This window comes from Elephantulus edwardii, unplaced genomic scaffold (assembly GCF_000299155.1).
Source record: "Elephantulus edwardii isolate Elephantulus edwardi_28Jun2011 unplaced genomic scaffold, EleEdw1.0 scaffold00168, whole genome shotgun sequence".
Classification (NCBI taxonomy): domain Eukaryota; kingdom Metazoa; phylum Chordata; class Mammalia; order Macroscelidea; family Macroscelididae; genus Elephantulus; species Elephantulus edwardii.
In genome coordinates this window covers 5,182,910-5,209,156 of record NW_006399918.1, presented here as the reverse complement: position 1 = coordinate 5,209,156, position 26,247 = coordinate 5,182,910, and the positions used below count along the sequence as shown (strand labels likewise).

Here is a 26,247-nt window from a genome sequence, read left to right as displayed (position 1 = left end):
CGGAGATCTTGTGAGGAGCAGAGTAAATTAGGGATTTAAAGAAAGTCTTTGGCCTCTGGGTCCTCTTGGCTGCCGGGAAAATCTCTTTCCTCACCTGGTAGCCTCCTCCTTGTGGGTCGGAGAAGTGGTGGTTGTAGGTGACTGTCCAGACTTATCTCCGCTAGGGGGCTGTGTAGGTGAGGGTGGGATGAGAAGCAGCATGGGGACCACCTTCCCTTAATTCTAGGGCCATGGATCTTGACTCCTCAGTTCTTGAGAGTTCACTCTTGCAATACCAGCGCATCCTTTTTCTGTTCCTCTCACCTCTCCCAAAGAAACCTTCCTCTCGCCTTCTCCTCACTATGATGTAATTTTATTTTCTGGAGAGAAAAGAAGCAGTGAGCTCAGCATGCAAATATAGACCAACCTGCAAAGCCACACTTAGCACTGTCTTCCAGCTCTGCCCCACTGCCCAGGCCCAGCATGACAACTCTCACTTCCTCTCCACTCTGGGGACTTTCCTTCCCCACAATCTCAGCCAGGCTGAAAGAGGGAAGGAAGAGTTGGGGAAGCATCTGTTTCATCCTTATCTGCAGCCCTAGGAGGTCTTGCCAACATTGGCAGGGTCCTGGGAAGAAAGAAGTCAACCTAGTCAGAAAAGTAGCCCCAGGGTGACTTCTGGGACAGCCTAGCCTCACTTTGCTTCCACCCTGGCAGCAATCCCTTTTTTTAAAAAATGCCCCAAACCTGTGTCTTTCCGGGAGAAGTAGATTATTAGATCTTTGTCCCAATGCGCGCATGCTGGGTTCAAACTGCCAACCTTTCTGTTAGGAGAACCTCTAACTCTAGCATTCCTGTGAAATAGCTCTACTCTGTCACATGAGATCCCTAAGGGTTGAAATTGGCTGGATGGCAACTAAACAGCAACTTTTTTGGGAAGCCGATCAGCAAATTTTTCCTCTGTAACACCACTAAGTAGTTTGAACTGCTAACATTTAGGTTACTAGTAGAGCACAGAGCATTTGAGCCACCCAGGAGACCTCAAGTACCTCCATTTGGGTCTATATTATTCCCTTGATGAGGCCCTGCTCTCAGTGTCATCCTTATTGTGCCTCCACTCTGCTCTCTGGGAATAATCTGCCATTGAGTCAATTCTGGCTTAGGGCAATCCTATAGGACAGAGTAGAACTGCCTGCCCGTCGGGTTTCTGAAGTTATAAATCTTTATGGAAGTCTGCCTAACCTCACCCTAAGAGTCACAGGTTCAAACAACTGGTCTTTTGGTTAGCAGCCAAATTATTTAACCACAACAATTCAGAGTGCCTTCTGAAAATAATACACCCTCATAATTTGCCTCTGTTTCCATCTTAATTGCTCCTTACAACAAATTGTGTTGAGTGCCAAAAAAATATTTTGTTGACTTATCTTTGGGACTCAGTTATTAAATAATTTACCTGTGGTCCTGTAGTTTCTCAATGAGAGTATCAGGTTTTCCAGAGGCAACGAGGGCAGGAGATTTGGGCTTCCTCTTGGCTCTTCTCCCTCAGTGGCTTTCTATCCCATTAAGCCTCAGTGTCCTTACCAGTTAACTGGGGCTGGATGACAATGTCTACCTTATAGGATTCTTCTGAGGGTTAGGAATAAAAAGCCCAAGGACTTGTGCTTAGAATATGAGAGCTATTGTTTAATCCAGAGCTTTTCACTGACTCATGCTAAACTGTAAGTTCCACAATATTATGATAACATTAATCTGTATAGTAGCTATTAAGCATTTATTAAATGGTTGCAAATTGGATGAGTATACGGTTTCTACTCTTCTCTGGGAATACTTCTTATATTTGTTTGTGAAAAATGAAAACTTTTCTAATCTCAGGTCTCTTCCTTCTCATACTTAAAATTTCTCTAAGTCTCCAAGTAATTCCCTTACACCCAATCCATGTAAAGTATGAGGTGTACTATTTGTGGCTTTGCTTAGAAGCCCTGGTTGCACAGTGATTGAAAAGCTTAAGATTGGCAGTTCAAACCCACCAACTACTCTGTGGGAAAAAAAGAAGCAATCTCCTTCCATAGATTCACAGCCTTGACTTTGTAACTGTATAGAACAATACTACTCAGTCCTAGAAGGTCCCTTTGAGGAGGAACCAATTCAATGGCAGTGGGTTTGGGCTGATCTTAGTGGCTGGGTTCCCACCTTACCCTCTTTACACCAGTCTTAGCCTGTCCTGAAGAGAATGTGGGTCTTTCCTGCCAGGAAGCCCAGCAGGTTCCAGGCCTGTGGAATTCCCAACGTACATAGCCTAATCTCTTCTCTCCATTCTCTTGGCAGAATACATCTGTATTCTGTCACCTTCACTTTGATCATTACAACAGTCTCTGTAAGAGTTGGGTACTCCAGTATCCCATTATGTCTCTTCCATTTCTTCATCCTACCTTTCAGTACCAAATTAGATGCCTTCTCCCACATTATTCCCACTTCCAGGATTAAATTCACATACCTGCATAAGACAGACCCTTTGCCCACTCAACCTCACTCTCACCACCTGAATTTCTTGTCTATCTAGTTTTCTTTTTGTACCCCAAATGAGGCTGCCTGTGTTCTGATATTTTCACCAGATGAAATAAATGTCCTTCCCCCGACTCCCTTCCCCCAGTCAAATTGCGCTCCTCATTTAAGGCCTAAAAAAGGCTCACTTTCTTTATGACATCATCCAGTTTCACTCTGACCTCGGAGGAAAGTGAGCAGGAGCGTGTTTCTGTCCTTTCGTTTGTTTCTTCTTTTAGCAGACATTGGTTAGGAACTTTCCGAGAGCCAGGTCCTGTGACACACAGAAAAGGCCTGTGTCCTGGCCTTCCCCAGACTCACATGCAAATGAAGAACGACATAAAATGTGCTGAGTGTTCATGTGAGGCTTCTAGAGAGAGCAGTGGGAACTCAGAGGAGAGGGCTGTGGGGAGGGGCCTGCTCTGGAAAGGCCTCAACGAGGAAGTTTGGGTTCGGTCTTGAAGTTCAAGTAAGAGCTGCAAGGAGGGTGCTATGCAGCAGTGCGTAATCACGTAATTATATACTGCTTTGTATTTTTCTTCATTTGTTTAGTGTGCTTGTCTTGACTTCCTAGTGAGGCAGATCAACACTGAGCAGGGACAAGCTTGGCACTCCATTCTCCTAGAGCCTACCAATGGTGCTGGGCAAACACCTCGTGTTCAGATTGAATGTATTGACTTCAAATGGGTAAACAAGCCAAGCTTCTCTGTTCTGACTACCCAGAGGGAGCCCCAGCTCCCTGCCATCACAGTCTCCTAGCCCACTCCTAACAAAGCACTCACACCCAAGCCCCAGCTCCCCTCCCAGCCTCCTCCCTCATGCACTGGGGTGAGACTTCCAACAGACACTTGCTCATGCTGCCCCAGATCTCTTTATTGAGGCCTCTCATTTGACCCAAATACATTAACAAGAGATTAGTGTGATACAGCTCCAAACTCAGTACCCTCCCTTCCTCCCCAGTCAGGGATAAGACAGCCAGGAGAGAGAGTTTGAGACAGCTGGTGAAGGGTTGTATCAATGGAGGGAATGGAGAGAAGGGTGCCTATAGATGTGACAAGAGGGGAATCTGGAGAAAGAGTGTAGAGAATGATGGAAAAACAACAAATAACAGATGCTGGTAAATGATGAGATGAGGAACAGAAGCCAGATGAGAGGACTTTGCTAACATCTAGGGGAAAGTGGCTCCTTTCCTCATCAGATGAGGGGGGCCAGGGTCTCAGCACCAGCATACAGACTCCAATGGGTCCTATGACAGAGAATGGACTAGTATCCCTGGCGGAGCTCAGGAAAGGACAGGGAAAACAGGAGGGAACGTAAGGAGAGCAGATGGGACTAGAAGATGGTTGCCACAGCAACTAGTCATCATCATCATCGTCATCATCGTCATCATCGTCGTCGTCATCATCATCATCATCCTCTGTGTTGATCTCACCCTCCAGCACATCCTCCAGCCAGTCCTCCAGTTCATCAGCTGAAGGCAGGTCCTCCTCATTGTCCATCTCCATCCATATGCTATCCGCCTGGGAGAGGGCATGGACAGAGGCCAGAAGCTAAGCCTGGCTCCAGTCTTTGCACCTATCATCCCAATCATAGGGTTGTGTCCTTCCCCTGTATCCTATCACTTATCATCTTCCTTATTCTGTTAGTGGCCAAGAAACCTGTCTAAGCAGAGGTCTAAGTTAGAATAAAGACAGTGGAAGTGGAAAGAAGGAATGCATTGGTAAATGGACTTTTTTTCCAAGTTTTCACCTATGCTCTTGCCATATAGTTTCCTAAAGCAGATTTCTATCATGACCTTGATGCAAAAACCATGGGCCACTCTTTGTGGCCTATAGGGCTACTGTTCAGAATTCAAGGCTTTCCATGACCTACTTGTCCAGTGATCTCTCAGACTCTGAAACTACACAAAATTGTTTGCCATTTCCTGAACCTGATACTCATTTTCATTGTTCAAGTTTAATTTGTAAGTAATGTTGTTGTGACTTGATAGAAATAAACAACAACCACAACAATGTTGTGGTGTACCATGGAGTTAGAACCACCTCATAGCTGACCCTCTGGTGGGTTTTCAGAAGCAGTAAGTCACAGGGGAGGAGAGTGTCGATCTTTCTCCCATGGAGCAGTAACTCTTTTTAAATTGTTACCTGTCCAAGTCCATTCCCCTTAAGCTCTTCTCTGGTTCTCTGAAGCAGAAAGCATTTTTCCTTCCTCTGTGTTTTCCTAGCATTCTATTTGCACCTTTATTATGTATACTTGGTCAGATATGACCTTATAGTAAATAGAATCTGTGTCTGCCTCTCTAAGATGGAAAGCAAAGATTGTGGCTTATTCAACTCAATAAATACTTGGAAGCACCTACTATGTGAAAAAGATTTATGTCAATGAACACTTTTGAAGCACCTACTACATGAGATTTCTGTCCTCAAGGAGCTCAAAAATCTACTGGGACAGTGTGACCTCACATATGAAAAAGCCATATGGAAAGTCATAGTTTACATCCCAGTATACTCTGGAGCACCAAGGAGAGCATGATTCCAAATCAGAGACACGGGAAGACTTCGTGGTGAGGAAATTTGAAGTGAAGCTTGAAGGTTGAACAACAGGTTCCAACAGATGGAGACAGGAGTGTTCAGATAATTAATGGCTGCTTTTGTTGGGAAGTAAATCTTAACAAAGCACAGAAGAGCTAGCTATGTTGGGAAGTAGGGATAGAGAACTCACGTCAGTAACGTTGACAACTCCTATTTGTGGGGCTGACAAATCGATGTCAAATGTCTTCTCCCAGTATGGAACCAACTGTAAAGAGACCCAAATATGGCACCTTAATGGAGTCTAGGAGCATACTTAAGTCCAGGACGAGGTGTGAGGGTCAGCCCAGAGTCCCTTTATGAATGGGAGTGAGTCTGACTGTCCGTCCTGAAGGGAAAGGGCAGAGTTGAGCAGTGAAAGACTATTCCAAAGGGAAAGTATCGAGAGGGGACACTGACTCTTCTTTCCCCAGGAACATGAACTAGGAAGTCCTGTTCAGATGCTGGATCTGCTACGAACTGACTTTGTGTCATGAGTAAGCCAATTCTCCCAGCCCTCACCTTCTACACCTCTAAAATAATGTAGTTCTCTCTAGTGATGGTTCATCTTCCTTACATTTCTGTTTATCATTAAGTTGCTTCTTCCACAACGAATGCGAAGTGTTGAGGATTCAGCTGGGGATGAAACCATCCTCTAGACATGGCATCTTCGATGAGGATTACGGAACTGACATGAGCATCTACTCACTGGAACTATAGTTTTCTCTATAAGAAGTCAGCCCTGGTTACATGAAGTACCTGCTTACATGAAGGCTCTGCTCTTCATGTGTTTTGTCTCAAACAGCTCCCTTTCCTTCTGTTTTCTTCAAACCAGGACAAGTCAGTGCTCACAGCGCCCTTGAACATGTGTAACAGGGAAAACCTCCCAGGGGCTACCAGATTGGAGATGAGGATGTTGTTACCAGGTATCATCGAGTTGTATGAGTATGACTCATGGTGACCCTACAAACAGATCTGAACCCTGCCCTAACCTGTGCCATCTTCATCAACTCTGCTACACTAGAGCCCATTGTTACAGTCACAGTGTCAATCCACCTCATTGAAGGTCTACTCCACCTTTGCAGACCCTCCAGTTTCTATGAGCATGATGTCTTTTTCCAAGGACTAGCCCCTCCTAACAACATGCCAAAGAACGGTTGGTGAAGTTTCACACTCTGTCCCCTAAGGGTAGGGGTTCTGAAATAGACTCTCAGGATGCACCTCAACCCCCACCAAGCAAGTGAACAGGTTGTTAGCCTCTCACCAGAGGGAAGTCGTCAGGGTCAATCCAGATGATGCTAAGATCAGGGTTTTCCGTGTTATCTTGAGCCACAGATTTGAGAGTCTCTAAAAACTCGTAGCCATCTTGAGAAGGAAACAAATGAGAAGTGTGAGGAGAGGCAGAGAGGAATGAGGCGCAGGGAAAACAAGGGTCTACATTTCTTCCTGTGCTTCCCGCAATTCCCCATCTCCAGCCCCCAGTTGCTTGCAGTTCTGAGTCAGGAAGCACACCCATCTCTCTCCCACTACTACTGCCTTCCTCCCCAATCCTATCCAGTATTCTTCCCTCACCAGGATCAGCTTCCTCTGCAAAGGCTACAATGTGGATTCCATCCATATCATCCTCCTGTTGGGGGAGTAGGGAATGAGAGTCAGCTCTAGTCCCCGAAGCTGGAGTTTAGACGGATCGTAGACCTTCCTTAAACCTGAATTTTGTGGCAGTCCAGCTTCTGGTTGTGTGTGTGTGTGTGTGGTGACCCTTTTCTAATGCACATTACCCCTTTCCATTCCAGAGCTCTCCCCACCCCGTGGAACTCTATCGCCCAAAGCTTGGGGCTCTTTTTCCTTCATCATCTTCATCCATTTATGTCTGCCTCCCAGTTTCTGATATGGTCTTCAGAATAGAAAACCTTCAGCTTTTGCAGGTCACTCTCTTTTCTACAAGCGGGGTATGAAGACCAGAGGCTGAAGTGTTTCTAGGACTTGAGCCTTCAGCATCCCATGCTCCCCTGAGGGCGTAGGCCTGACCAGAGACACTCACCCAGGTTTCATACATACTCTCCGGCTTCAATTTCCTCAGGGTTGATCTAGAATAAACAGCAGATTACTATTCAGTAGGCAGAAGCCCTGGTGTGCAAATAGTTAATTACTTGACTGCAAACTGAAAGGTTAGTGGCTTGAATATACCCAGTGGCTTTTTATAGGAAAAAGACCTGGTGACCTAGGTCTGTGAGCACTACAGTCAAGAATGCCCTATGGGTCAGTTATTTGTCACATGAAGTCACTATAACTCACCTGACAAAAAACCAACTCAGTGGGTGAGAAGGACAGCCCCTCCAGAGAGTCCCCATAAACAGAGGCTGCTTCTGGGTCATGCCCAGGGCACAGACAGCTTGTGGTTCAGAACAAAGCCAACTGACAAAAATCTAAGCTCTGGGCACTAGGCCCAGATCATTGCATAGTGAAAGCAGGTGGGAGAGGCGAAATTGAGCAAAGAGGCCTGGAAGAGAGACTTTTGGGAGAAAGGTGAGAGAGAACTGGCCATATGAGTATTTAGTGATTTGTTTATTCTGTGACTCATTCAATAAAAATGAGTGCCTTCTATATTCTAAGCACCATACTAGATACTGTGTACTGAGAGCTGAAGAAGCCAAACAAGGGAACTGTAGCCCAGAGGGAGAAAATGTGTGTAAGCAGCATTTATACTGGAGAATGGGCATGTCCAGTTGTGGAGTACTGTAAAGGAAGAGAAAATAACTTTGTATCTATAGAACTGTTCCTCAGCCTTGGCACTCATTACAGACATTTTGAGCTTGAGAATTCTTTGTTGCGGGGAGCTGTCCTGAGCTGAAGAATGTTTAACAGCATCCCTGGCCTCTACCCTCTAGATGCCAGTGACACCCTCCCGACCAAAACACAGGTCTAAACATTTGATTGCCAAATGCCCCCCCCCAGGGTAAAAGCCTCCCTCCCCTTCACACCACTGAGAATCAGTTGTGTAGGGTAATATGTTAGGACTAACATGGGACAAATCTGGGTTGGAATCCTAGTTTTGACACAGCTGTAGAGCTTCTTTAACTGAGGTTGTTAGAAAGATTAAATATAATAATAGACAGTTCTCACGTGCTGACTTAGATTGTGTGAACCAGCACCTCACAGTGAAGGATGCACATTTAAAGAGCACTGCCTCTGTGTATGGTTAGTGGCTAAATGCTAGGCTGCAGAGTATTCCTGCAAAATTACCAGTGTCAGGGAGCACTACTCCTCAGAGGTACACTTATCACCGGGTGGGATCAGCTGTCTGGTGGCCTGAAAGTCCCTCGGCCCATGTCACAGAAGGGCGTTTTAATGCCAGAAGGAACACACCCTGCTCAAAGGAGTGTCCCCGAGGCCCACCTCCTGTGCTCCTCCACGAAGGTGACAATCTCCTCTTCACTGTTGGGTTTGTCCGGGATGGTCACCGGCTCATCCATGAAGGCCTCGTAGAAATCAATCTCGTTCATCTTCAGGGTCAGCTTCTTTGCCACCTTTGTAGGGCAGGGGTAGGGGACAGTAAAGTGGGGAGGGGGGGAGGGTAGGGGAGCATATTGAGAATCAGTATTTATGGAAGAAGACCTTCTAGGAATGGAGTGAGGGAACTGGGTCTTAGTCCTGCATGGGCTGCTGTGGAATTGGGCGAGGTTCTTAATTTCTCTGGGCTATGGTTCAACATGAGAAAGGTGGATCAGGTGACCTCAAGCCCCCCTCAGCTCTAAAGTCCAGGGGGCAGAAAAGGCCTGGGGAACTTATAGAGGTGTTGGTGTGTGCAGGTTCTCATTCAATTCTGGGAGAGGAGGATGGAGGGCAACACAGGGCAGTGAGGGAGGCACCACACAGTCATAGATGGAGCACCTTGCTGTCGAAGGTGGCGAAGAAGGGGATGTAGGGATGAAACTCCTCGGCTGCATCTTCATAGGCTTTGAAATCTGAGAGAGGACACAAGAGTCAGTCTCTGGGGAGCCAGGGCCTGCCAAGGAGTCAGCCCCCATCCCCCACCTGTCTCTTCATGTCTTTAACCGAACTGAGGGATAAGAAGCCTTAGGATTGAAGGTGAAGAGAAGTTCATCCTGAGACCCTCCAACCCCCATAGACTGAAAGTGGGTGAAATATAGTGGGGCTACAGAAGGGGGAAGATGGGATGTTGCGGTGTGTGTCTGGGAAATATCCAGCATGCAAGAGGAGGTGAACAATTGATGAAAGTGACCAGGGTAGGAGGAGGAAGTGGGAGAAAGCACTGCTAAGACAATAGTGGAGGAAAGAGGGGTAAGGACAAACGAAATAGGGGGCCGAGGCAGGGAAACAGAGGAGCTTGAGGGTTACCCACGCTCTGAGTCTTTGCTTTTGAAGTAGCCGATGAGTTTGATCTCATCCTCTATATTCTCAAACGCCTGCAGCTCCCGTTCACCCTCAATCAACTCCACGGGGTCTTCTAGGACCTGGAATAGCAGAGATATTGAAAGAAGAGAGTGAGTTTCTGTCATTATTTGGAGAACTAGAGAGAAGCGTTTAGGGAGAAGGTTGTAGAACCACAGGAGGGCAGAGTGTTGGGGTGTGTGTGTATATGTAGGGACAGGTGGAAAGTCAAAGCAAGACATCAGGTGGTGGGAATTCTCACATCAAGTAGAAACTCCACCAAAGTGTCAGCAGAAAACTCGCCATCATACTCAATGACTTCATCTCCCTTGAACACATAAACGCTGTCCTCTTCAGTTAATCCTGTGGATTGAACCAGAAGGGAGCCATGATTCCATCCTGCTCCCAGATCCCAGGGTCCAAATCCTGCACTGCTCCTCATTCAATGATCCAACTCAAGCCCTCGTCCTCTACTTTCCCCCTTGCCTGGCTCCATTCACCTCTCTTGCAACCTTGGTTCCTACACCCCTGTTGCCGAAGCCCCTTGGATTTACCCCCATGCTAGTCTCACGGGGAATCTTGAGGCAGAGAGTCCACTAGTATTTCTTCTTTTCCCTGTCTTACATAACTACAGATTAAGCAGCTGAGAACTCAAGTGGCAAATTCCCAGTCCAGTCCTTTAACTCTATGCTATTATTGTTGCCATGAGTCGGAAGGGATTTGACAGCAACCGGTTATTACTGATGAGATGACTTCATTACTGCTGACCACTCCCTTTCCCCAGCCACAGCTGGAGTCCAGGCTCAAGCCTGTGCTGCCCCCTGGTGGCCGGGCGCTGTAAGCCTCAACCCTGGAGGGGGAGGGGTGGCGAGAGCCCTCTGCAGCCCTGCCTGGGGTATCCTCGCGCCTCCTCTCCAGGATAAGACCTGTTTACCCATTTAAAAGCCGGTCAATTTCACCCCCTCTGAGATTTTCTCACGAGTGTAAAGAACAAGGAGAGGTTAGGAGTCCTAACCATAACCCTCTCAGTTTCAGTTTCTGATTTCCTGCCTTTCAAAATAGGTGGACTTCCCGAAGCTCTGCAGTTCCCACAGGCTGCCCCGCAGCCATCCACGCTACCCCTATCCTCCCTGTTTGCCCCCCCCTCCCCGCAACACACTACTTTCCCCTTCCTGCCTCTCCCACCTCCTTACCGAGTTTCTTAGCCACAGCAGCATCCTTCTCAGAGTCCACCAGCCCAAAACCAACACCTTTGTCTTCTAGTACCTGGGCGGCTAACTGGAGAGAGGTTGGGGTTAAAATTAGCCTCTAGAATTTGAACTAACCCTGTTCTCCACCCCATCTTAAAAGGTGAGTTAAGTGGATGCAGATACTATTACAGTCAATCCTGAATTTGCGCCAAAAATAAAAAAATCAAACAAACCACAAAAACCCTACTCCACAGCCATTGAGTTAGTTCTTAATCATGGCGACCCTCCATGGGTTTGCCAGGCTGAAATCATCCTGAGAAGAGACTACCTATCTTTTCTTTTCAGATAATGATGGATTTGAACTTCTCACCTTTCAGTTAGCAGCACAACTCATAGGGTCATACACCACCAGGACTCCTTGATCCTACGCTAGGATCCAGAATGTTCCCAATTTTCCTACAGCTCCACCTTTAGTTAAATTTTAATTCTTGAACATTTACTGCTTGTTTACAATGTGGTTATTATTTTGAGTATTACATGGTCACGCTTCAGACTGAGGCAGCTGCCTGATCAAGGCCATACTCAGGAGGGGGTGACAGTCTCCAGCCCTTGTATTCTCCAGAGTGATACCCACTGGGAAGAGCAGTGGTGGGCAGGAGGCTGAGGGGACAGCAGACACTTGGGGGGGTCTAATCATGCACTGAGGGGTAGGGGAAGCCAGATTGCTGCGGGGGAAGTTTCCTTGTGTTAACCACTCTGTCCGCACTTCTCCCAGAAAGGAGAGGTAACCTGGACAAAACTCTCCTTGCGCTTTCTACTTCGCCAGTCCTTAGGCTATGGCAGTCACACCCCTAGGTCCCTGCCTCCCTAGACATCTAGCTCAGCCTCAACTCTAATTCACTCTGCCGTGGGTGTGGCTTCTATGCTGTGATTCACAGGGCAAAAGGAGGGGAATGGTTAGTAGGTGGATGGTCCCAGACATGGAGCACTAGGATAAAAATATCCAGCTCATTAATCGGAAAACAGTTCCCGCTTCCAGCAGGAAGCTGGGACACCCAGAAAGGTGAGCCCTGTTGTTGCCCCGAATGTTCCAGGCTCTGGGTGGTGTAGGCCTTTGTGTCACCAGGCTGGAGAAGGGACGCAGAAGCCTAGAGGCAGACACACTCAAACACATCCAGGCCTCAGCAGGGGTGTAGGAATATGGCTCTCCACTATTTCTGAACTTCTCTTTATAATACCTGTCTCCCCTTTGAGCATGAAGTCAGTTTGGGTGGGGGAGGGAAGGAGAGTCTTCCCACAAAGAGAAGATGAGAAAGGCATTCCAGAGCTTCCGTCAACCGCAAGAATTTTCCAGTGTGGGCATCCAGCTTGCTTCAGCTTTGTCCAGGAGGGGCTGATGGGTAATGAGCGTGGGGGAGGGGGAGGGCACTGGGAGGCATGGTGATATCTAGGAGATATTTAAGCATTTAGCTGTTCAGTGGCACACAAAGAAGATCAATGCTGTTAGCATTGATACTCACTTTGGGTGGCTTTGGGGTGCAGTCCCTAATGTGTATGAAGAGGGGGCATGTCCTGGCTCCAAGAGTAGTAGATCTTTGGGGTGGGGTGGAGGAGCACCATACATCACAATGGACTTCTCCCCAGACTTCCTAGTGCCTCCTTTCCATTTTTGTCCCTGAAGGACATCCAGGCACTAGCCAGGCCTTGTACCTCAAGGCTCCCATAGTTTGGAGGAGAGATCCCCTTGCAACACACATCCCTGTCACACACACACATACACACACACACACACACACACACACGTGAACACACAGAGGTGCACACACAGAGGTGCCTACCTGTTGGTGGTACTTTGGGGTTCCCACGTCTTTACTGTCATTTGGGTAAGGCCACATGCACATGCCACTCTGTCCTTCTGGTCAGAATGGATCCTGCAGCTCTGCCCCCCCACCCCCACCCCACAGACCTATGGGGCTATGCAGGGAGGGCCTGAGGGTGCTCTCTGAGCCCCACACTCACCTCCAGAATAAGCTCCTCCATCTCAAACTGCCTTTGGGAGGCCTTGTCATCTTCGGGGGGCTCATGGTAGAGCAGCGCCAGCACCTCATACTTCTTGAACACATTTTTGTAGTTCTTGGCGTTGACATTGACCACACGGTCCACACCATCATATTCGGGGAAGTCCAGCCCATCCTCCCCCTGCACCCCTGACTGGGGCGTCCCTAGCACCAGCAGTAGCAGCAGCGCCAGCCGCAGCCGGGGCACCGCTCTGGCCCCCATTCTGTCTGTTGAGCTCATGGAGGTAGTGGGCTCTGGGTCAGCTCTCCTGGTCCAGAAGGAGGTTAGCTCGGGTGGGGAGGGGCCTCTGGGTCCTGAATCCTGAAGTGAGGGGCTCAAGGTGGGGGTGGGGTGGGGAATGGCCCAGAGCAGTGGACAGAGGACACTGCTGGGTCCTGGACAAACTGCCGACAGAGCCAAGAGAAAAAGGGTCAGGAGGAGGAATAGGAGCAAGGGGCGGGGAGGGAACCGGAGCTGCCCCTGAAATTGGCACCTCTCAGCCCCCACCTGGTCCTGTCTAAATATGTCCCCATGGTTGGCAGGAGAGAAGGATAACCTTCTGAGGCCAGGGCAGCTCCGTGAGGGCCTGAGTCCTCCACACCTCGCTCCCAGGCTCCCAGCGGCTGCTTTGCTCCCCTCCCCCAGGGCCCAGGGCTCCTTAGCCCCTGGCCCCAAGCTGGCCCCAGAGCTCATCGCCATATTAAGAAAGGAGAAGGGAGAGAGATGGCAGAGCTAAAAATATGAGCAGATGAGTCGGACGTAAATGAAGCTGGGGCTGGAGGAGGGGAGGCATGGAGGTAATTAGGGAGAGGGGAAGGTAGGGCAAGTGTAATGACAGAGAAGGAAATGGGTGAGAGGGGGGCATTCTGAGATAGAGGTTAAACTGATAATTGAGGAAAGAAGGGGACAACCAGAGTATGGGCTCGAAGACCTAGGACCTTGGGGGTTCCCTCTAGGGTAAGAATATTCTTTGATCTTGTGCAAGGAGGAGAGCAATACAAGTGCAGCCAACCAGACTGCAAGACAAGAGACCCCACACAGGAGCCTTCACAGTGCCAGGACCAGGGATGAGGTCACTCTGAGTGAGACAGGGCTGCGTCCAATACTCGGCTCCTGGCTCAGCTCCAGCCAGTTTCCTTTCCTTCACTCAACACTCTTGCCTCGGGAATGCAAGGGAAGGACAGGGGTGGGGTGAGACCCGCTGGCCCAGATCCCATGCTGTAGAGATGTGGGTTTGGGGGTCCTCTACCCAGAAGGTCCAGACGGGAGGAGTGTGGCTCTGGGGAAAGTCATCTGACCACTACCTGCAGATTTTGCCTGCTGTCCTGATCCTATGAGCTCCACGTTCTAGAACCAACCCTGAAGTCCAGTGAGAGGGAGGCTTCTCCAGGCCTCGTGGAATTCCCAGGAGAGGGAATAACTAATTATTCATCTTAGCCTTTTGGAAAAATCAATTAGATAGAAACACTATGAAAAGCTCTGGAAAACCACAAAGAGGTGGGCCCCCTTGCCATGGGACACATAACTGATGAATTCTGTGCACCTGAGGTCCCAGGTAGATTAGAAACTCTAACCTCTTGGATCCAAGAGTGGACATGAGAGAAGAATCAATGATCTCAACTCTGGGTCTTTAAAGAAGGGTCCTCTTCACAACCCTTTCGGTAATTGGAAGCAGGAAGGGGGACCACAGAGAGGCACCACTTCCCACCTCTGTCACCCTAAGCCATCTCTGGTTCTGGAGAGACAGTAACTATTTTTTTTTCCAGATAAGACCATCCGAGGAATAACTATTGCACACTCTTTGCAGTGTGGGGTCCACACCACGGAGCAAGGAAGATCACAGACCATGTCAGCAATATGGCAGGACCCTCCCCCTCCTCAAGGTCACAGGGAAAGCCAGAGGCAGATCTAACGCTTGGAGAAACCACGAAACCTCATCTCCTAGACATTGACAATATGCCCCAAGGCCCCTCACCAGCATGAAGACAGCTGGGAGAGGTGGGGGCGCCACCTCGCCCTGGGTGACTTAGAAGTCGCCAATCCTGATTTCTCACTTCTTCTGCACTCTGGGGAGGGGGAGGGGCGGATACTGGGCACAGACATTAAAATATGCTAGCATAAATCTGATCTTCTGCCGGGGTGAGATGGACTAACTGGTGACTTGGGCCTGCTCTGTCATCTCACAGTGGGTGGCAGTCCAGTGACCCTCCCCAGAGCCAGACCTTGTCATCTTCCTGCTCCCTTTTCTTGCCATCTCAGGCTTTCCCGTCACGCCTTCCAGCACCTGCACCCTCCTCGCCCCACACCCCCATCTCCCTACCCTTCTCTCTCTGATGCACTGCTCTCCACTTTCTATCCAATCTCCTTCCCTCTAAGCCCCAGACTTCAGGCCTTTGGACTTAACAAGCCTCAGCCACTGGTATCAAATGACCCTGAGTTGGGGCCTCTATATTTTTAACCCACCAGACACCCGAAGCTCTTGCTACTGAAACCCGAGGAGCTGGCCCCTCCACACTCTCCATCCCCACCTCACTCACACATACCCTGGCCCCTCAGCTTCTAGGGTTCTGGTTTAGCCCTGTCAGCAGTGCTAGGGAAGGACCCCAGACTGACCGACATAGTCCTGTCCCTAGGAAACCTTGTGTTGGAAGACGGAGGGGAACAGGAGGCAGAGACCTGTGTGGAGGGGCCTCTAGCGTGGCTGGCTAGACCTCACCGTAACTTCTCCTGGCTAGACTCCAGCCTCCCTTCATCCCAGAACCATGCATGGCTCTTCCTCCAGGGTTTGAGTTTTACATTCTTTTTGGCCCAGCCACACATCCCAAGACTAGTCTGCACTGTAATTAAGGGTGAAAAGTTCTGGAATGAGACAGACTTGGTCTCCTCATCTATAGAATGGGGCGAGCTGGTGAAAATACCCTTGTAAGGAATTAACTGAAAGTATGCAAAACCCTATCCCAGTGCCAGACTCAGCACGCAGCTGCTTAGAACACATGGTTTTGTTCTTTGTAACAGCTTACAAAACCCCACCCCCAACTTTCCTTAGCATTTCTCTCCAGTTCTGGATACTTTCTTGCACAGCCGCCTCTCCACTCTGAGAGTCCTGAGCAAGAATTCACTGGCAGGAAGGAAAGGAAGAACCATTGAGCAGAGGGAGAAGGAGGAGACTCTTCTGAGATCGCTCACAGAAAATGTGGGGCCCCAGCCTTGAGACCAAGCTCATGGGGACGTCCATTACCCCAGAAGCCTGGGTGGAGGGGCAGGAGCTTCACCTAAACTAAAAGCTACAGGGACTCAGCTAGAATTGTTATAGTCTAGTCACAGTCACAGGTCCCACCAGAGAAAACAGGAAGAAAGGTGAGACTGGCTTGAGAGGCCCTGCTGAGTGGGCCTGGAGGGCAGGGAGGGACCAGTCTTCCTGGAGTCCTTCCGTTAGGCCCATTCCCTCCTTCAGAGCAGCAGCTCTGGGTCCTCATTCCCAACTAACTCCACAGTATTCCCAAGTCACCAGAACCTCCCTGGACCTCAGGCTCTTCATCCACATTAAAGGTCTCTTTTAGCTCTAGGGACCCTATGACAGCCTACAGGCTGGGGAACTGAACTCAACACATTGCTGTTGAGTTGGAATCGACTCACTGCTGACTTTCCCCGGTGGGTTTCAGGGAGCTGTAAATCACATTTGAGGGCAGTGTCCATCTTTTCCTTGAGGTGGGGGCTCGAGGAGCCAATCCCGCCCAGCCCCAGGATAGGTGCCCTGGTCCCTCCCTATTATGCTGGATTCAGCTATTCTGCTCCCCATCTTCTCACTTCTCTGATCCTAGTTTTACATTGTTGGGGAGGGGCAGTTACAAGGGGCCATGCCTTTGCTTTCCATGGGAGAGGGGAGTGACTTTAAGTTGGAGGAGAGCCCTCAAGCGGCAAAGATCCTTAACTCTGCTCCCCTCCCCACTGTGAATGTGATCTCGGATTCTCCTTGGCCAATCACCATGTTGACCTAGGGAGAGGGTGTTGCAGTAATCACGCCCTACCCTCAAAACCCTCAAACCAAACCCATTGCTGTTGTGTGTATTCCAGCTATAATGACCCTTCAGGACACAGTAGAACAAAAGGGTTTCCCAAGGGACAATCTTGATAGCAGCAGACTGCCACGTCCATGTCCATGTCGGGAGGAGGAACTGCCCGGCAGTAGATTCTACTCAGCAGAAGCCTGTTAGCAGATGAGCTCTTAACCACGGTGCCACCAGAGCGTCTCTACTCTCCATAAGTCAAAGTGGACACATCCAGACTAGTGAAAGCTGGTTCCAAACATTTACTCTCCAGACTGGCTGTTAGAGTCAACAGAGGAGCACACACACCCTTCCCAAGGTCTCCAGCTAGATGCGCACTGGATTTGCCCTAACCCACCCCCATTGCTACCTGTCATGCCCAGACAAGCCCAGGATTTCTCTCTCATCTGAGGTAATCCATCTCTCTGTCTCCAAATCAGAAGACCTCTCAGATGTCTTGTCAAACTCAGAACCCCTAACCCTCACACCCACCCCTATTCCCATATCCAGTGCGGCTCTTCCTCTGCTGAGTTCAGTAGTAGGTTTCCTGCTCCACCCAGCCTATGGTAAGAAGAGACCAGAGTGAACTAGGGAAGGCACCATGTGGGGATGACAGGAGGGATAGTAAAAGTCTAAGGATAGGAAGGGATGGTTGGTGGAGTCAGGAGTCTTGGCCCACTAAAGATCAGACAGTGAGATCGGAAGCTGGGAATGCAGTGAGTCTGGAAGAACCAATGTGGTGGGAGAGCGAGTTAGGGAGCTGGTGGCCCGTAAGTCAAAACAGGGCTTGAGAGCCTCACCCCCAGGCCTTAGTCGGATGATCAATTTCCTGACTTCATCATAGATGAAGATAAGAAGGCTGTAGGGCATGGCACAGGCCCACCAGGTTGCCCTGTAAAGAGGAAGAGTTAGTCAGTGTGGCAGGAGAAACGAGGGCCAGAGAACCATGCACAGGCATTGTTATGACACATCCTCTGTGTGTCTGGGGCTGTGCTGGGCACTGGGACACAGAGATGACTACCATCAGATCTCTGTCTTTAGGAAGAGGTCAGAGCCCGGGAGGTGAAGGACTAGAGGTGGAGAGAAAAGGTACAACATGAAAGAAACATAAAAATGAGTGATAAGGAGTCCTTGGATGATGCAAATGGTTAAGCACTTGGCTGCTAGCCAAAAGGTTGGAGGTTCAAATCCACCCAGAGCTGCCTCAGAAGAAGTCCTGAAATGCTACTGATAGGCCACCTTCAGTGTGGACGCTAGTGGGGGAAGCCAATCATAATATAAATGTCGTTTTAGAGGTGCACGCTGTGTGCACAGTGCTTATCTACCAACTTCTGCGGAGTTGTTGAGGGAGACTCCCTTTGATCTTTGGGCATCCCAGGCCTTGTACCCACAAAGAAGTTGCTCAAGAAGGATGGGACTGTCAGAGACATTCTCTAAACATGTAGTGTGGAATTATATGTATTTTATTCCCTTATAGAAGGAGAACATTTTTCCTTCCTGGACTTCCTGGACTGTTATTAGAGACTAGGAAGTTGGATTTGTTCTCTTGGATGACAGAGAAGAAAAGGCCTAGACCAGTGCTTTATAATAGAAAGATAATGTGAGTCACTTATGAAATATAAAATGTTCTAGTAGCTGTATGAAAATATCTTTTTTTTAAAGTACAGGGGAAATTAATTTTAATAAAATATTTTCATTAACCCAGTATACCCAGAATCAATTATTAACAATCATATGCCCATTCTTTGCCTGTTTAATTTCTAGGGAAGTAAAAATAATTACCTGATAGTTCTTGATTAAGGAACTTAAGGAAGTCAGGGGAAAGAACATAAACATGATAAAACCAATTGTTAGAATATTAATGGTCCGGGATATTCCGATGGCCTAGGGAATACAGAATTGAATGGCAAGGCAGGTGGTTCAAATCCACCAGTGGCTTTATAGGAGAAAGATGGGCAGTCTCCTCCTGTGTGATTTACAGCCTCTGAAAACTCACTGGAGGGTCAGCTATGGGCCAGTTCAACTCAACAGCAATGAGTGAGTGAGTGAATTTTTACAGTTCAGGTATATACTGATTGTATTTACTATTACATATTAATAGTCATTGTAACATCAGTAAAGCTGCTTCAAAAAAATTAGACTAGTTTATTTACAAAATTTGAATGCATTGTTTTGCAGGCCAGATTCTTCCCCCTCATAAAGCTGTTGTTCTGCCGATCATGGCCCAGGCCCTGTGTGGAATATCTTATGCAGATTTTCTGTATATGATTCTCCTAACCATTTGCTGGGTATGTATTATTGAAACTCTGCAGGTAAAGCTAAGACTCAGAATGGCAGTGCACTTATCTTGCTTGAATCTACAATCAATACACTTGATAGTAGCAGTCAAGAAATCAAAAGACATATTGTATCAGGAAAGCCTATTGTCAGGGATTTCTCCAAAGTACTAAGGAGCAATGATGTCAGTTTGGAAAGTGAGGTGAGCCTAATTCAGGCCAGTCTTTTCAATCATTTGTTATGAATCTGGGAGCTGGACAATCAATAAAGGTGACAGAGGAAGAATGTACGCCTTTGAGTTGTGGTGTTAGAGAAAAGTGCTGAATATCTAATGGACTGAAAAAAGAACAGACAAGTATATCTTGGAGAAGGTGCAGCCAGAGTGCTCCTTAGAGGCAAGGATGGTGGTGAAGCTTCATCCCTCATACTGTAGACATGTCGCTAAGAGAAAATATTCCTTAGAAAGGGACATCGTGCTTGGAAAGGTGGAGGGTCAGAGAAACACTCCCCATGAGACGGATTAACATAGTGACTGTAGCGATGGGCTCAAGCGTGTCAGAATTGATGAGGATGACACAGGACAGGACAGATCTGTTGTTCATAGGATTACTATGAGTCATACTTAACTCTATGACACCTTACAATAACAGCAACAACAACAACAGCAGCAGCAACAACAACTGATACAAATCAAGTATTGTCTGCATTAAAGCCAGAGCTAATTTCTCCCACTAAACATATACAATGGATGGAATGGAGTGTAAAGGTGAGAAATGATATGTGCAGATATGTAGAAAAATGACCGACAGGTGGTCAGTGACGTGGAGATCCTGGGAGACACGTTGAGGTGGGAAGTTTTCTTTCCTCTAGATATTTTAAACAGAACTTTTCAACAAGCATGAACTGATGTTAAAAAAAAAGGAAAAAGATGTGAATTGAATAAAAGTACTAGACCTTGAAGAATTCCAACATGCCCACTCACATATACAAATGTTAAAACATATTTGCATAAATACAGCAGAATTATCCATGCACAGATTAGACTATTTTCATGGTTCCTTCAGCCCCATGTAATAGGTATCATTGAACAAACACACTACATAGACATCGTCATAGAAGATTTCAATATATTAAACACAATATATATGTGCCTGGTAAATTTGCACGTCTAATGGGTTTTGATCAGTTGCCATCGTTTCTGATCTCTCTCTAAGGCCCATTTAGCAAAGCCCAGATGACTACTACTCTCCATCATTGTGTGTGGCCCCAGTTACTCAGACAACTAGGACACTTGCTCACATAGTGGTTTCCTCTGATGCCCTCCCTGTGCCCGAAGGTCCCTATGGGAGCATCCTCTTTTTTACTTACTTAAGTGGGTACATTCGCAGGGCCTTGTCCATGCCTGGAGTATAGGACAGAAAAGCAGCCAGCAATGTCTCCTCCAAGATCCCAAATATTAGGACTCTGTTTCTGGGAAGAAACATTTATCGATGTGTTGGAGACAGGCAGAAGAGGTGGGGAACGGCTGTTGTATTCATGTTGGGGAGTGTTTGGGGTCTTTGAGGGAGCTCACTTCATGCCCTGCTGGAAGACTGAGTTGCGGCGGGTCTTGCAGATGATGAGGTCAGCCCACTGCACAATCACAATGCTGACAAAGAAGGCCGTCTGGCACATGAACTCCACTACCTTCCGCTGCTCGTAGGTCTGAGGAAGGGCAGGTAGAGAGGAAGTCAGTGTGAGAAGGAGAGTGGCCTGGCATACACCCCAAAGTCTTCCTCTCATGTCCTCCACGAGCCCCATGGCTGAGTTAGGTCTTCTCTCTGTAAACTCACCCAACCATCATGCTCTATGATTTGTTCCTGTTTCTCTAATGGAGAGCTCTTCAGAGTCAAAGACTTTGTACAGTGGAGATGGATTGACTCAATGACTGCCAGCGATGGGCTCAAGTGTGTCAGAAATGATGATGGCAGCACAGGATCAGGACAGGATGCAGATTTGTTGTTCATAGGGGCATAGGGCCACAGGGTCATAGGGTCAGTATGAGTTATACTTGATGGCACCTAACAACAATAACAACAACAACAACAACTCCCACACTTAGTTCAGTGAATGGCATGTTCCATATGCTCTAAGGATGTTTACTCAGTGAGTAAGGATGATGTCAGAGGAGACGTGGAATCACAGGACATGGGGGAGTCACAGGAACTAAGCCAGGAAGGAAGGTGAGGCCAGAGGGGAAAGGAATACCAAAAAGGGGGTGGGAACAAGAGGCATTCACTCATTCATCCACATCGTGTATGCAAGGAACTTCGAGTCTGGTGGAGAAGAAAAACATGCTGCGTAATAAAACCAAGAACCTAGCCAGTTGCCATGGAGTCGACTGACTCACGGTCACTCCCAGCATTTCTCAGAAGAACTGGGTTCCGTGAGGCTTTCTCGTTGTCAGAGATGTTGTTGAGCACACGAACGGCCAAGCTTGCTCACCAATGTGCGACATGTACATTTCAGTGCTATTTTTCATATTCTTAAGAGTTATACAACCATTCTCATCTTTATTTTTTTTCTTTTGGGATCTGTTCCCTCACACATTAACACACGCTTCCTGGACCCTCAGATTCTCAATCTTTCCAGTTCCTGTTGCCAATTTGATCCCTATAGATTTTTTGATACAGATAAAGCTTGGATTGGATAGGTCCAGTATGATACTGATAGATTTTTTTTTCTCTTTAAATTTCAGTGAAAGTTTACAAATATATTGGTTTCCATTCAATTATTCATACATATTTTATTTTATAATATTATAACTGCAGTTGGTTAATGTAATACATTAATGTCTCATCAAACACAGATAAACCTTAAAAGGCCATCATAATAATCAGAGCAGACATTTTTTTTATTAAACTAAACCATAGGGTTTCAAGAAGACTTCAAGTTATTCTATAGAGTTTTAGATGTGATGTTTTGTCAGTTAATAGTCAGGTATTTCTTCTAAGGCAATTCTGGATGGTTTTGAACCACTAACTTTTTGTTTAGAAGCCATGTACTAGACTGTTCAAGGCACCCAGGCACTCAAAACAAACAAACAAATAAACAAACAAATCAATCCCCAATTGTTATCAAGCTGACTCTGAATTATTGTAACCCCATGTGTGTCACTTTAAAACTGTGCTTTATAAGGTTTTCAATGGCTGATTTTTCAGAAGTACCTTGCCAGCTCTTTTTCCCAAGGTGCCTCTGGGTGGACTTGAACCATTGACCTTTCACTCAATGGTGCATTGACCACATACACCACCCAGGGACTCCATTATTGTTGTTGTTAGGTGCCATCACATCAAGTATTGACCCATAGCGACCCTATGAACAATAAATCTGAACCTTGGCCTATCTTGTGCCATCCTCACACTTTCCTGATGTAGGTCAGATATAAAAGAGAGATCACAGAGGACTATGGAAACACAGTACAGGTATAGTTAAATTATTGTTGTTGTTATGGGCTTTAACTGTACAACAGCTCTGAACCCTGCTCTATCCTGAGCCAACCTTCTTGTCTCTGACACACCTACCCCCATTTTCCCAGTCACTAAGTCAATCCATCTTGAGAGTCTTCCTCTCTTGTGCTGTCCTTCCACCCTTCTAAACATGATGTCCTTCTTCAAGGACCAGTCCCTCCTCGCAACATGCCCAAAGTATGTCAGACGAAGCTTCAGAATCCTTGCCTCCAAGGGGCATGCTAATTTTACCCTTTCCAGGATGAACCTGTTTGTTCTCCTAACAGTCCATTGTATATTCAACACTCTTCTCCAACACCACAGTTCAAAGGCTTCAATTCTCCTGTCATCATCCCTAGTCATTGCCCAGATTTCTGATGCATAGCATGTAATTGGAAAGACCATGGCCTGCATCAGGTGCACTTTAGTCTCCAGACTGACATTGTTGCTTTTTAGTACTCTGGAGATGTCCCTGACAGCAGACTTTCCCAATGCAATTAACCACTTAATTTCCTGCCTTTTGGTACCAATAGTGTTGATTGTGGAGCCAAGCAAACTAAAGCTGTTAACAATCTCAATCTTTTCACTGTCTATCATGATGCTGCCAGTCGGCCCAGTAGTGATAATCTTTATTTTCTTGATCTTGAGCGTCAATCCATATTGAAGGATTCAGTCCTTGACCTTCTGCAGCAAGCACTTCAGGTCTTCTTTAGTTTCAGCAAGCAGGATTGTGTCATCTGCATAACATAGGTTGTTGATGAGTCTTCATCCAATCCTGATGACACATTTCTTCATACAGCCCAGCCTCCCAGGCAGTTAAATTATAGTGGGGCCGAGGGGGGTGGAGAAGTTGCTTCTTTCTTTTTTTTTTTAAGCTTTTGTTTGTTTATTTTTAAAAACTCAAACCCCAGTGTGTTTAAAAAGAACTCATTAGTCAAATAAGAATATTTGAAGATATGTTAAGACCAAATAATAGTGAGGGATGTATCAAACCTCATGTTTAAGCTGTATTTGGAGGAAAATACTTGACTAGAAAACAAAGACTGAAGATTAATGAGCCAGGAATGCAGCACAGAACACACTCACAGGCCTGTTTGCACCACCTGCAATCAGCAATGATTCTTGAGGCTGTTTCCTCACTTCTTAAGATTTTTCGCTCCTGACTCACTGTCACACCAGCGCTACTCATGCCCTAGTGTTTGGTGCTATAAGTGTCTATCTACGTGGGTGATACGTTCAGAACGGTGGCCTCACAGGCCCGTGATTTCTTTCTCCAATGACAGTGCCCTCCACTTCCCACCCAGGCTGCTCCCTTTCAGGATCTTGCACTCCCCAGTATCTACAATTCCTCAAAAATCTCATTTCAACTATCTCCGTCCCTCTCCTCCCATCATCTTCTTTCCATTCCACTCATTCTAGTATCTCAATGCCCACACTTCTAGAACTCTGCCTGGGCTCACAACTCATTATTTTACCATTTTCTCCCCAGTCCTTGACCCTCTTAGTGGCCTTATTTCATTCCATTCCTAACCCAAACTGCATGGCCTGTGTTTCTTATAAGCCCTTCACATATGCTTTCTACTCCCTGGACCTGCCCCATGAACTCATTCCATCTATCTGATTCTGATTCTGCTCCAGCACTCAGAGATTAAACATGGCTGGAGAACACACATAACCACACTCAATTTAACATCATTTTAAAGTCATAAGTATTTACATGAAGACTTTACTGTGTTTAATTTTTATTCATTTACCCATCCCTCCATTCACTTTCCCACTCTGCTACATCTCTTCTTTGCCTCACACTTTCTCCTCTGTTCTCATTTGGAATTGATCAACTTTCATTTCACTGAAAGAGTGGAAGCCGTAACAGGAAAATGCTCACAAACCTTTCCTTCATGTGCACCTCCCCATCCAAATCCATGCCCATAATATTTTCTTCTCTGTCACTGTGGATTCATGCCTTTGTTTCACCCCTTGTCCATGAGGATCCATTCTACCTCACCCTACACCGGAACACTGCTCTACTAATTGTCTCTTTTCTCTACTGCATCATTTTTTCCCTCTTCTCTAAGCCAGGATGCTCCTTGGAGGCAAGGATTCTGGAGCTTCATCTGACATCCTTTGGACATGTTGCAAGGAGGGACCAGTCCTTGGAGAGGGACGTCATGCTTGAGTGGGTGGAGGGGCAGTGCAGGAGAGGAAGACTCTCAAAGAGATGGATTGATTCAGTGACTAGGGTAATGGGGGTAGGTGTGTCAGAGACAATATAGTTGGCACAGGAGAGAGCAGGGTTTAGGGCTGTTGTACATAGTGCTGCTATGAGTCACAAGTGACTCAATGGCACATAACAACAACAACAACAACAACAACTATTAGAATAGTTTCCTACTCACTCATTCTTTTTGACTGGTCCTCATTTTTCTGCTCTCCTTTACCAGGAGAGTAGTAGAATTCTTGCCTTCCATCCAGGAGACCTAGGTTCATTTCCAGCCAAGGCTCCTTATTATGCTCAGCCAACACCTATCTGTCATTGAAGGTTGGCTTGTTGCTACTCTGCTATACAGGTTTTTCTAGAACTTCCAGGTTAAGACAGACCAAGAAGATAGACATGATGACCTACTTCTGGAAATCAGCCAATGAAAACCTTGTTTTTATGTTTCCAGAATCTGTACTTTCCTTGACTTTTCTCTACCAGCAACTTTCTCCAGCTCATTTGTTCATTCTCCCCTCCCCAATATACAAATGTTGGAGTGCCCTAAATCTCAGTCCTTGGTCTTGTCCTCTCTTGCTGTTGTGTCCCATCAATTCAGAAGTGACCATTGCTGACCCTCCAGTGGATTTTCAGAGATGGATACTTTCAAGGGAGAGGGATTGCCCATCTTTCTCCTGTGGCACAACTGTTGAGTTCAAACTGTCTATCTTTGCATTGGAAACTCAATTCCTTACCATACAACAAACTCTGGCTAACATTGAGAAGAATGGGAATCCCAGAACACTTAATTGTGCTCATATGAAGTCTATACCTAGACCACGAAGATGTTGTCTGAATGGAATAAAAGAACATTGCATGGTTTAAAATCAGGAAGGGTATGTGTCAGGGTTGTATCCTTTCTTCATGCCTATTCAATCTATATGTTGAGCAAATAACTCATAAAGACAGACTCTACAGAGAAGAATGTGGCAAAAGGCTCAGGGAAAGATTCATCAACAACCTGTGTTATGCAGATGACACAATCTTGATTGCTGAAAGTGAGGATGACCTAAAACTCTTGCTGCTGAAGATCAAGAACTGCAGCCTTCAATATGGATTACATCTCAATAGCAAGTAGACAAAGCCAATAGGCAACATCATGATAAATGGTAAAAGGATTGAAACTGTCAATGATTTTATCTTACTTGGATTCACAACATCACCATTGGTACCAGCAGTCAGGAGATCAGGAGATACGTTGCTTTGGACAGGTCTGCTATCAGAGACTTCTCCAAAATACTCAAGAGTAATGATGTCAGTTTAAAGACTAAGGTGTTCAGATGTTCAGTTTTGGTTTGTGTCAGTTTAGGTAGGTTGTGTTTTTCTAAGTATTTGTCCATTTCCAAAGCCAGGAAAAGACACCACCAAAATAGAAAACTATAGGTCAATATCTCTCATGAATATTGATGCAAAGATCCTGAATAAAATACTGGCAAATAGAATCCAACGATACAT

General features: G+C 46.7%; 2 protein-coding genes across 2 annotated transcripts in view; both read right to left on the bottom strand.

Annotated features, from left to right (window-relative positions):
- Nucleotides 1-3,875: 3,875 nt before the first annotated feature.
- Nucleotides 3,876-12,967, bottom strand: CASQ1 (calsequestrin 1 (fast-twitch, skeletal muscle)). The gene is made up of 11 exons (XM_006895533.1): nucleotides 12,689-12,967; nucleotides 10,673-10,757; nucleotides 9,742-9,842; nucleotides 9,451-9,562; nucleotides 8,979-9,052; nucleotides 8,484-8,614; nucleotides 7,129-7,174; nucleotides 6,660-6,714; nucleotides 6,352-6,452; nucleotides 5,242-5,316; nucleotides 3,876-4,040 (listed from the first exon to the last, which is right to left on the bottom strand). Exons 1-11 carry the CDS (start codon nucleotides 12,965-12,967, stop codon nucleotides 3,876-3,878), a joined length of 1,224 nt encoding a protein of 407 aa, XP_006895595.1.
- A 7,447-nt stretch (nucleotides 12,968-20,414) lies between these two features.
- ATP1A4 (ATPase, Na+/K+ transporting, alpha 4 polypeptide) overlaps nucleotides 20,415-26,247 on the bottom strand; it is a 67,847-nt gene continuing 62,014 nt past the window's right edge. The window contains exons 19-20 of the mRNA XM_006895461.1: nucleotides 20,624-20,754; nucleotides 20,415-20,520 (exon numbers count right to left, since the gene is read on the bottom strand). Coding sequence (XP_006895523.1) covers nucleotides 20,415-20,520; nucleotides 20,624-20,754 — 237 coding nt within the window. The remainder of the gene's footprint in view (nucleotides 20,521-20,623; nucleotides 20,755-26,247) is intronic.

What these genes read in the sequence shown, in the direction of transcription:
- CASQ1 (XM_006895533.1), bottom strand. Translation starts at nt 12,967, where the DNA reads ATGAGCTCAACAGACAGAATGGGGGCCAGAGCGGTGCCCCGGCTGCGG. An exon ending in TCGCCACCTTCGACAGCAAG is followed by an intron (nt 8,615 to 8,978) that starts GTGCTCCATCTA and finishes TGCCCTACAAAG; the next exon opens with GTGGCAAAGAAGCTGACCCT. An exon ending in TGCAGAGGAAGCTGATCCTG is followed by an intron (nt 6,453 to 6,659) that starts GTGAGGGAAGAA and finishes TTCCTTCTCAAG; the next exon opens with ATGGCTACGAGTTTTTAGAG.